At 37.2% G+C, this 12763-nt stretch overlaps 1 protein-coding gene across 1 annotated transcript; it reads right to left on the bottom strand.

Moving 5' to 3' along the window:
* Positions 1-210: 210 nt before the first annotated feature.
* Positions 211-3848, bottom strand: LOC128870193 (uncharacterized). The gene is made up of 3 exons (XM_054112786.1): positions 3404-3848; positions 1719-2501; positions 211-563 (listed from the first exon to the last, which is right to left on the bottom strand). The coding sequence occupies exons 1-3, from the start codon at positions 3630-3632 to the stop codon at positions 211-213; spliced, it is 1365 nt and encodes a 454-aa protein (XP_053968761.1). The 5' UTR covers positions 3633-3848.
* Between the last annotated feature and the right edge of the window lie 8915 nt (positions 3849-12763).

Genomic DNA, 12763 nt, shown 5'->3' with positions numbered 1-12763 from the left:
ATCTCTACACTCGCCAGATCCTACAAACCAGTCGGGAAACACTTTTTGTGTTTTTTCTTTTAGAGCGGACAACATTAAACACCTAAGACCTGCAATGTGGGCATATTTTGCGAAGAGCTGACGGTACCACACCATTTGGAGTCGACACACTTCGAAAACCCTGTCTTCAGGATTGACAAGCCTTAAATCGCTGTCATCCGTGAAGTTTTTTTATCTTATCAGGGCTTCTGAATGCAACTTCAGCTCCCCTTTTGTTTTCGTCATGGCGTGGGTGCACTTTTCACATTTTAACTTGCACAGGATTTTCTGGTAAATACCATAGCCTGTGAAGTAACGCTGCACTTGTTCCTCAGCTTCATTACTTTCTTCAGCAAAATGTATGTCTTCCACATCAATCTCTTCTAAAACGAGATCCTCATTTCGCTGGTCTCCTACCTCTGTCTCAAGATGACGATCCTCGGGGCCTATATACCAATCTAAATTTATATCGTCATCATCTGTACAATTAGAACCTTTCTTCTCAAATCTCTGGCGTAAAATTTTCATTGAGATCAGTCGCGCAACTATGTATTGAATTTCGTGAGCTGTTGGATGGGTATTCATACCCTGACTAGCTCGTATGCGATAGAAAAAGTTTTCTAACGCATCTTGATTTATTTTCCCGGTGAAAATAAATTTGAGGGAGCTGTGCTCAATGAAAAGTTCCTCGCATAACTTTTGCATCGCTGAAATCGTTATGCGGAAACCTTCGATGCACTGCACGCGTGCGTTTTCCGGCAACTTGAATGACCGCAAAAAATCTAGATGTTCATTCAATCTATCAATTTTTTTGCTGTCACCCCGCCTAATCGGACATTTTGAAGGATTTTTCGACTGGAATCTTTTTGCATCCAATTCATCGAACAGATCATTCATTTTTTTAACGAACATCTGTGTGGGCTTAGCGCATTTTGTCACGTACTCGTCACTGCCTAATAAATTTTGGGACAAGGCCATGTCGATACCAGAGGCTACCGAATTGCTCAGGACCTGAGTCGCACGTGAAACGTTCATTTTATCCATAAAATTGGGATATATATGGGCCTCCGTTAGTTTCGGACAAATTTTAAAATGGGGATTCATTTGATCTATATCAAACAATTTTTTGATCACCTTGAAGCTTGTCACTCCATCTGATGTTAAGATGTCATATTTCATCAAGGTATTTCGGACGGACTTTATCAAGTGACAGTAATCGAACATGCAACAAATTTTTGTGCCTTCGTGCACGAAAAAGGGGCTATCCTCATAATTCCCTAAAGATTTAAAGATACTACTCTTGGAGGGCCCTTGATCGCAAACTATACCTTTCAAATTTAACCCCATTTTTTTTAGTTGTGCGACATTTTTGTCCAAAATGGACATCAATTTCTCGGTACGTATACCACCACTGGAGATATAATACGAAAACACGTATTTCCATTTGGAGCACAATCCCTTAACCATAAAAAATAAACATTTATTCCCAATTTTGTTTTCGCGTTGACCTTCCCCATGGTCTACAAACCCATCGATAACATCTCTAGCTTTATTATAGCTTAAGTCCGATTTGATGATGATTTCATCGAATAATAGAACGCGTATGCGTTCGGTGTCGGACATAGTTGAAACAATTTTTTCTAAATTATCACAGACATTGGCATCGAACCCCGGAACAACATATTTGATGGGGCGCCAACGCGAAAGGTATGATTTATGGGGCAAAGCAAAACCTAGATCGTCACGCATAAACGTATATGTTTTGTAGGACATATAATTGATGTTTTGGGCCAATGTCTTTTCCTCCTCGCTATAACGATTTTTTTGGCCACTGACGATCATTCTTGCGAAAGTTACAGCATCATTGCTTGAAGTTTCTTCCGCAAGAACTGCACGAGTACACAAATATTTATATTTTTGCAGTAGCTTCTCATTTTCTGCTTCTAACTCTTGAATTCTTTTTTTTAATTTTATTTCATTGCTCCGATAATAACGAGCAGCCTGAGCAAATCGTTCGCTACTGCTTGTGATTTCTAAGTCCTCACAGATGTTTTTGTTTTTGGGTACCTGCCTTGTTTCCTCTAGCATAGAATATTTTGCGAATTCTTCTAACGTGAGATCATTTGCTACACCTACACCTACTGTACGATTTACGTACACTTTAGTAACGGGCGGGCAAACCCAATCAGAGCCAGTACTAGGTGAGCGACTTCTAGTAACTGGCTCTAATCTTAAAGATGGAACAGCCCCGTCTAAAACTTTATAACGAGTTACTTGCTCTGGACTAAAGTGGCGCTTACAAACATATAGCCTGTCAGAATCTGCTGGTTGCACGTTGCAAGCCAGGGCCCAACTATTTCGAGCCTCTCCGCGTCGAGGAAATTCGTACAACGTATGACCCTTTTCCACCACGCATCCTACCACGCAACAGCTCCGTTGCTTCTTTGGAATTGTACAGCTGTATGTAGGGTCATCGTCGTGCCCTATTAAGAAAATTTATTTTATAATATAATATAAACGTATAATAATTCAAAGAAGGTTATAGGCATGTTTTTATGATGGAACTCCCTTCCCACAGCCCCCAGGCCGCGCCACCACTCTCATTCATCACTAATAATCGAATATTGCTGAATGTACTTTAAATCTCTTCCTATTAGTCCCTACTCCTACTACTACTATTTTTACCTTACTTTCCTTTTAATACTTTATCTTTACTACTATCTGTAATTTCAATTTTAATTTTGATTTTACTGTTAATCTTTTTATGTAAACTATTCTTAAGGTCAATCATTGTAAAAATAACCTATGGTTGTATGTTTTGACTTAGTAATAATAAATAATAATAAATAAATAATATTTGCTTAAATTTAATCTAAAAACTCTTAGTTTTCCCTATTTCCCACTATTTATAGCACACTCTAGACTTCATAATCCGCATAAGCTGTTCAAATGCAAAGTTCAAAAACGGTTTGAGATAGAAAATTAATAAAAATAATTTTGCTTGATATTTTTCTGATTGGTTGTTTTGATTTTATTCAACAAGGCATAGTAACGGATGCCGGGTATTGTAATATTATGGTTATTAATAAAAAATTATTTTCTATGAAATATATGCACATACACATTCAAAAATAATTTAAATTTCTTAACTTCCTCCACTTTCCTGCCTCAAAACTCTAATGCTACCAGATAGCAAACCTCACCCTCAATAAAACCTAACCACCCTAATATTATATCAAATGTATACAATAAAACCTATCCACCCTAATATTATATCAAATGCATGCAATACATATGTAGGTATGTGTGTTTGATATTCTTGTAGGTTCGCTTTAGCGAAATATAAAAACACACATACCTACTTATGTATTGCGCAAAAACTTACCTAAACGAAGGGTGGGGATGGCACCCTTTTTCAAACATTGTCCCCCCACAACACATGCCTCAAAGTGTTTTACACACACAAATGAGTTGTGGGGTGGAAGATGTTCCGTCCTGGCAATATGCAAATTCTGCCTCCATTTGTCTGCTATTATGGGGTCCTGTGGGAAAGAAAATAATTTCACTTCACTGTTTTTTAAATAACACCCGCGCACACGACACGTTCTGCTCATTTTTAAATCGAAAAAGTTTAAAAAAATTCGGAAAATCGACAGCGTTTGAAAATTGCGCGACGTCAATCAAAAGTTTTTCTCAAACTAAAGTTCATTAGACTCTTTTGGTTTGACATGGAAATTTTGGCGCAAATTACGCAAAATCAATTCAAATTCAAAAATGAATTTTCATGCAAATAAAGAGACAAAAAGCACCTGTAACCTAACTTTGGCACAAAACGGAAAGTTTCCAAAAAAAAAGCTCTTAATTCTCAAAGGCTGTTAAATTTCTGCAGTTGAGCATATTTCTGTTAACGTTCTCTGAAAAATGTCGCTGTTGTGTACCACGCGCGAGTTATCGCAGCACATGAACACATGGCAACCGCATGTCAAATAAACAAATACCGGATGCAAGCCGTACCAGGACATCATTTCTATATATAAACATTAGATTAAGCATTCTTATCACAAACTTAGACTTGTTATTCCAAACTTAGTTATCGCAGCACATGAACACATGGCAACCGCATGTCTATATATAAACATTAGATTAAGCATTCTTATCACAAACTTAGACTTGTTATTCCAAACTTATAAATATGAGACTCTTTACATAGAAAGGCAGTCTCATCTATTAGCCGAGCATGTGTACTTCGCCTAGATTTGATTTAAGCATACAATTGGTTTTGATTTAATAAAATATATTTTTTTATTATACCTAAAGGACCAGAAACTTTACTGGGGGCTCAACCGGGATATTCAAAAAATAATACATATGAATGTTATGACAAAAGAAATCCTGAGCTAACAATAAATAAAAGTGTTAAGCGTTAAACAAGAAAATAAATTCCACATCCTTTGAAAAAGCAAGGACCGTTTAAACACAAAAATATCCAGACAGAACATAGTACATACGAATACTATATAACCAATACTGGATCACCATAAAATTAAAAGAATAAAAGAATTCGACAAAAACAGGATCATGGCCGAAGCAGAACTTAGAACGCTTAAACAAACCTTACAACAGGTCCAAGCGGACTTACAAGCTCTCCAAGCCAGAGGAACAGAATCCATAGTGGAACAACCAGCCTCGACATATCCTGCACTTACCGATCCAAACCAAATCAATTATGAAATGTATAAAAGTCTTCCTGTATTCGATGGGACAACAAAAGGATACAGATCATGGAGAAATACAGTTTCATACGCCATGAAATTAATAGAACACTTCAACGGTACAAGACAATATCATGATGCTCTTTTTACGGTGCGGTATAATAAAATACGTTTAGAAGCAGATGATCTATTACAGAATCATGGTACACCATTAAACTTCCAAGCTATAATTAATCGTCTAGATTACAATTATGCAGACAAGAGAAGTTACAACACATTGATCGAAGAAATGAAACGTCAATATCAAGGCAGACAAACATTATCAGAATTTCATAGTAAAATTTGTCAAGTTTTTAATGCCGCTATGACGAAATGCGAAATAGACTATCCAGGAAACTTTGGTCCACTTCAAGAAGTCACCAAAGACATTGCCGTAGATTGCTTCCGAAATGGATTAAACGATGAATTCACCCAAACTACGCTCTATGGAAGTAAACCCAGAGATTTAGAGAGCGCATATGCCATTGCAAGTGAAATAGAATATAAAAGAATGAACAACCCTTTGAGAAGGAACACAACACAAAGGAGTTATGTACGTCAAGACAACACGAGATACCAACCTGTTGTCCAACCTAGAGAAAACAATATTAAATACACCTCGACACCCATGGAAGTAGACAACTCCTATAGAAATTTTCGACCACAACAACAAACAAATCAATGGCAACCTCAAAATCAGAACCCATTCAGAAATAATTATGACCGACAACTCGCAGGATTTCCTCCAACCAACACAAATCGAGGAGAACCATTCAAACGAGAACACCAACCAAATTCAATGAGAAGCAATACCATGCCACAGAAACAACAAAGAATAAATCAAATCCTAGACGATGATCCAGCTGAATCAACCGAGGTAAACATAGATGAAGAAGAATTTGAAAATAGGGCCACTTTTTTAGAAGAATAAACAATTTGCCGTGTCTTCAAGTTGTTGTTAAAGATAAAAAGAAATTAAATATTTTAATAGACACAGGATCAACATCCAATTATATAAAAAAAGACATTAAAGAAGGAAAATCAATCCCCATACAACCCTTTGTTAGTAGAACTCTGAATGGTTCAAACACAATAAATTCAGGAAAATACATTTATATGTTAGGAAGAAAAATATTATTTTTCGAAATTGATAAATTGCAAGATTTCGACATGATTTTAGGAGAACAGACTTTAAGAGAAATGTATGCGAACATTCACTTGAATCTGTACAAACTAAATTATAAAATAATTATTTAAAAACAAAACTAAAGAAACAATAAATTTCACCATTGACAATGAAAAATATAGGAGAGAGATAGAGGAAATAATGAAAATAAACGAGGAAACAAATCCTACATTACCCTTTACTACAACAATTGAAGCTACTATTAGAACAAAAAGTAATGACCCGATATGGACAAAACAATACCCATACCCTTTTTCAGACAATGATTTTATAAACAAAGAAATAGAGAAAATGTTAAACAACGGGATAATAAAACCAAGTAGAAGTCCCTATAATTCACCCATTTGGACTGTGCCAAAGAAAGGATTAAATGAAGAAGGAAAACCAAAAAGAAGAATGGTTATAGATTTTCAAAAATTAAATAACGAAACTATAACAGACAGATATCCTATTCCAGACGTTAATATGACTATACAAAATTTAGGAAAAGCAAAAATTTTCACTACTCTAGATTTAGAGGCAGGATTCTTCTTCTTCTTAATTGGCGCGATAACCGCTTACGCGATTTTGGCCGAGCTTAACAAAGCGCGCCAGTCGTTTCTCTCTCGTGCTAACCGGCGCCAATTGGACACACCAAGTGAAGCCAAGTCCTTCTCCACCTGATCTTTCCAACGCAGAGGAGGCCTTCCTCTTCCTCTGCTACCACCAGCTGGTACCGCATCGAATACTTTCAAAGCCGGAGCGTTTGAATCCATTCGGACGACATGACCCAGCCAACGAAGCCGCTGGATCTTTATTCGCTGCGCTATGTCTATATCGTCGTAAAGCTCATACAGCTCATCGTTCCATCGCCTGCGATATTCGCCGTTGCCAACGTGCAAAGGTCCAAAAACCTTACGCAGAATCTTTCTCTCGAACACTCCAAGCGTCGCTTCATCGGATGTTGTCATCGTCCAAGCTTCTGCGCCATAAGTTAGGACGGGCATGATGAGAGTCTTGTAGAGTGTTAGTTTTGTTCGTCGAGAGAGGACTTTACTGCTCAGTTGCCTACTTAGTCCAAAGTAGCACTTGTTGGCAAGAGAGATTCTACGTTGGATTTCAAGGCTGACATTGTTATCGGTGTTAATGCTGGTTCCTAAATAAACGAAGTCTTTTACAACCTCGAAATTATAACTGTCTACAGTGACGTGGGTGCCGATACGCGAGTGCGCCGACGGTTTGTTTGAAGACAGGAGGTACTTCGTTTTGTCCTCGTTCACCACCAAACCCATTCGCTTTGCCTCTTTATCCAGTTTGGAGAAGGCAGAACTAACAGCGCGGTTGTTAAGGCCGATGATATCAATATCATCGGCATACGCCAACAATTGTACGCTCTTATAAAATATTGTGCCTGAGCGATTAAGTTCTGCGGCTCGTACGATGCAGGATTCCACCAAATAAAAATAAAGGATTCAGACACAGAAAAAACAGCCTTCGGTATAAACGGAGCAAAGTATGAATTCTTAAGAATGCCATTCGGACTAAAAAATGCACCATCAATCTTTCAAAGATGTGTAGACGACATATTGAGAGAATATATAGGCAAATTCGTGCATGTATACATAGACGATGTATTAATATATTCATCCTCACCTGATGAACATATCGAACACATAAGAATTGTTATACAAGCACTCAGACAAGCTAACATGAAAATCTCATACGAGAAGTCACATTTTTTCAAAAATTGTATAGAATATTTAGGACACATAATTAAACATGAAAGAATAACAGTGGACCCACAAAAAATTTAAACTATAAAAATTATCCACCCCCGACTAATCTGAAGGAATTAAGATCATTTTTGGGATTGGCAGGATACTATAGGAAATTCATTAAAGACTATGCCAAACGAACAAAACCTTTAACATTATATTTACGAGGAGAAAACGGAATGATTAACAAAAATCAAAGTGAAAAAACAAAGATAAATTTAGATGAGATGGCTCTGAAAACTCTAGAAGACATTAAAGAAGCTCTACAAGAACAAATAGAACTTTTCCAACCAGATTTTAATAAAGCCTTTGATCTAACCACTGACGCAAGTAATTTTGCCATAGGAGCAGTGTTATCCCAGAATAGAAACCCAATCTGTTTTATTTCTAGGACCCTAAGCGAAACTGAACAAAGATACAGCACGAACGAAAAAGAACTATTAGCCATTGTTTGGGCATTACAAAAATTAAGAAATTATTTATACGGTAGATCAGACATAACGATATACACGGACCACCAATCCTTAATATACTCAATATCAGAAAAAAATCCAAATAATAAATTGAAGAGATGGAAGAATTTAATTGAAGAATACGGAGCTAAATTAATGTATAAACCAGGAGCACAAAATATTGTAGCTGACGCACTTAGTCGCCAACAACTAAACCAGATAAGCTCAGATGACGGTTCTATACACTCACAAGAAAGCTCACACACAGATAAAATCAAGCGAGTAAAGAAAAGCATTAATCACTTTAAAAATCAAATAATAATAAAAAAAGAGAAGAAATTAACTAGAATATCTTCTGAAAACATATTTAGTTACTTTAGACACACAATCTACTTCGAAAAATTAGACACACTAATTTCAGATTTGAAAACTGTAATTCAACCAAATATTACAAACGCAATCACTACTAGTGAAGAAATATTGTTCGAAATACAAACCGAACTCATAACTCACTTAGACACAACTAAAATTATTATCGCGAATCCGCTAGTAAAAGATATAAAAACTGAAGACGAACAACACGCTATAATAAACATGACACACGAAAGAGCACATAGAAATTACAAAAATAATATATTAGAAATAGAAGAAAAATATTATGGGCCAAAACTAAAAGAAATGACCAAATTAAGAGCACAAATATGTGAACTTTGCAAACAATGCAAATATGACAGGAAACCTAACAAACTAAACTTTGGCGAGACACCAATACCCAACAAAGTAGGTACACACTTACACATAGACATATTATACATTTTTTTTTTTTTTTTTTTTTCGAACTCCATTTATTCCATACAATCTGTCATAACAATAACAATAAGTACTATTTTTACCTACAATTTAAATAAGAATAGCTTAGAGTAAGAATTCCCAGTGGAATTCGTTACTTAATAATGAGCAACATATAACATATACATATATTATACAATTTTACAACTTTTGCATTTACGTATATTACGGTTTAAATCTTTGCATTAAATCGTTAGGCTGACATTTTTTTAATCTTGAGGAGTAGCTTATCTTGGAAAGGTTATTTGCTCGATTATTCGGATGAGTGGCAAGTCGGTTGTTGTATCTCTGGCTGAGGTTGTTTATTTCTTCGAAAACTGTCGTAACTTTTAGGTCACGGTGCAATATCTCGTTTCGTACAAACCATGGCGCATTGGCACACATGCGGAGCACCTTTGACTGAAATCTTTGCATGATTTCTAGATTTGATTTTGCTGCTGAGCCCCATAATTGAACGCCATACGTCCATATCGGTTTCAGAATAGCTTTGTAGATAAGCACCTTATTGTCTAGTGTAAGTGCTGAATTGTAGCCGATTAACCAGTGTAGTGATCGCAATTTCAGTCCAAGTTGCTTTCGCTTTAAAAATATATGCGATCGCCAAGTAAGACGCCGGTCTAATAGAATACCTAAATATTTGGCATTATCTGTTTGTGGTATTGGAACGCTGTTAAGAGATACGGCAGAACATGAGCCATTTCGAAGAGTGAATGTTATCTGCGTCGATTTGCTTTCGTTAGCTTTTATGCGCCATTTTTTCATCCAGCCGCTAACACTGTTAAGGTTTTCTTGTAGGTAATCAGAAGCAATTGAGGGAAGGGTACTCCTGGCCATGACGACTGTATCATCTGCATACGTGGCTGTATATGTGTTCTTTGATAGTGAAGATCTGCCGTGAACAAAGTGTACAAGACGGGGCCTAGAACACTTCCTTGTGGTACACCTGCTCTGATTGCGTGAAGGTTAGTGGTTTCGTTGTTTACTTTAACAAGAAAATGTCTATTTTGCAAATATGACTTTATGAGCATATAACAGTTGTGCGGTAAGCCCTGCTTAAGCTTGTATAGCAGGCCTTCATGCCAGACTTTATCGAAGGCTTGCGTGATATCTAAAAATGCCGCTGTACAGAATTGCCGCCTCTCAAGTGCTTGTCTAGCGAAATCATACACACAATTAACTTGCTCTATGGTGGAGTGATACTTACGAAAACCAAATTGGTGGGCTGGAATGAGATTTCTTTGCGCAATTATTGGATTTATCCTTTTTAAAAGCAGCTTTTCGAAGAGCTTGGAGGCAACAGGCAATAGACTTATTGGCCTGTAATTGGATACCACGCTCGGGGTCTTCCCTGGCTTTTGTATAAGGATGATTTCAGCAACTTTCCATTGAGTTGGGAAATACTCTTGTTTTATCATCGCGTTAAATATAATGGTGAGGAATTTGTATCCACATTTGGGCAGTTCTTTTAAAACCTTACTAGTTATTAGATCGTAACCTGGCGCCTTTTTGGTTTTGAGAGTTTTGGTTGCTGCGTATCTAACTTCTTTCCAGGTAAATCGTACAGTCGGAAAATCCATTTGAAACGGAGCTGAGAGAAATTCGTTAACTTCTGAGTCTACCTCCACACTTTGACTCGGAAATGGTTGGAAAACATTTGATAGGTGTTTGGCAAACTCTATTGCTTTTTGTTTATCAGTTTTTGCCCAATCTCCACTACACGTTTTTATCGCTGCGTTGTGAGGCGTTGGTTGTGAGATCTTTTTCGTTGCCTTCCAGAGTGAGTAGTCAGTAGCTTCCGTGGGTGACAAGTTGGATAAGTATTCATGCAGTTCTGAATTTTTTGCGTCTCTTATAGTGTTTTTTAATTGTTTTGTGAGCTTATTTAGTTTTTTTTTGTCGTTTCTGTTTCTGGTGCTTTGCCATATGCGCCGAAGCTTGCGTTTTTCTGATATTAAAATTTTGACGTGATCGTTAATGTGCGCTTCAGCGTGAGTGTGCTTAATTTCCGGCGTAGCGGTCCACGCAGCTCTTTGAATGCAGTTGTTGAAAATCTCAACGGCCGTGTCCAGATCAGAGTTGGATTTTAGTGGAATATTTAGGCACAGTGTATCCTCGACTAGTTCTTTAAAGTATTCCCAGTTTGTCATTTTATTGTGTAGCTTTGGTGTCATTTCCTTTTTTTGAAAACAAGAGTTTATTGTTAACAGCAAAGGTGAGTGGTCTGATGAGAGATCTAAACATGTGTCTATGGAGACCTGATTTTTAGATACACCTTTGCATATGCAAAAATCTATAAGATCCGGTGTTTTATTTGGGTCACTAGGCCAGTAAGTGGGTTGTCCTGTTGAGACGTGGAATAATTTATTGACCTGCATTACTTTGAGGAGTTCGCGCCCTCTTGGAGTTATTAAGCGTGAGCCCCATTGCGGATGTTTCGCATTGTAGTCGCCACCTGCTATAAATCTAGGTCCCAACGATTTGAAATACCTTTGGTATTCAACGCTTTTTATTGATTGATTTGGAGTGCAGTACACAGAAGCAATCACAAGAGAGCTCTTTCCATCTGTGACTGTTATAGCAGTCGACTGTAGATTGTAATTTTTAGTGTTTCCATGAACCATATGCGCAATATTATTTTTGATTAAGATGGCTGTGCCTCCTCTTGCTGTACCAGCAGGATGATTTGTGTGGTATAAATCATATTTTGGAATTTTTACGTAACATTTGTCTGTCAAGTGTGTTTCAGATATTAACATTATGTCAATATTTTTATCTGCTAGAAATACTTCCACTTCATAGCGGTGTTGGATGAGCCCATTGGCATTCCAAATTGCAAGCAGCAGCGGCCTATTCATTTTGGAACATTCGGAAGCATGGCTGTAAGCAGATTGAGTACAGTACCCATCTGTTCGACTAGAGTTCTGACCATTCTTTTCAGTTCTTCTATTTCATTATTAGTTTCTTTCTGAACAGTACCTTTTTCAGTAGTTGGTTGTGGTTTTTCTTGTGCTCCATTATTGATTTTCAGAGCTTCCGCGTAGGACAGCGTGTTTTTTGTTATTGCGGGTTGCGAGATTTCGGAGTTAGGCACAACATTTGGCAGCTCTTTTTTTCGCAGCGTTGGGGACGTTCTTCGTTGCAGGTCTTTGTAAATAGTGCAACCCTTGTAATTAGTGGGATGGTTACCATCACATAGCACGCATTTAACTTCCTTTGAAATACCCCTTTTTGGACAGTCAATGGTTAAGTGATTACCAACGCATTTAACGCATCTTGGACTACGATTGCAAAAGTGCTTTGTATGCCCGTAGCGTTGACATCTTGTGCATTGTGGAATTTCGCGCCGTTTTCTTGGTGCTTCAAATTTAATTTTTGTATAAAGCAGATTATCGCATGCATATAACTCTTTATTTTTGTTGCCTACTTTGAGGCTAATGTAGAACATTGGAAGCGGTTTTTTTGTTTTCCATTGACGCATATTGCAAATATTTACCACTTGGTGGCCGAGGTTTTCTATTGCTTCACAAATGTCGTCTGTGGGTGTCGATGAATGCATACCTTTAAGGACTATATTAAAGTTACGTTCTTGTTTTAATTTATATGTATGGAACTCAGTTTTCTTTTCCGCTAGGGCCGCAGTTATTGCAGTGTATTGCTTTGCTGACTGCGGTTGGATTTTAACCTCGCTTCCTCTAGTAACTTTTAATACGAAGCCATCTACGGCAACATTTAAGAGTAGGTCTTGAAGTGGCT

This window comes from Anastrepha ludens, chromosome X, assembly GCF_028408465.1.
Source record: "Anastrepha ludens isolate Willacy chromosome X, idAnaLude1.1, whole genome shotgun sequence".
NCBI classification, from domain to species: domain Eukaryota; kingdom Metazoa; phylum Arthropoda; class Insecta; order Diptera; family Tephritidae; genus Anastrepha; species Anastrepha ludens.
This window is presented reverse-complemented; position numbering and strand designations above follow the sequence as displayed.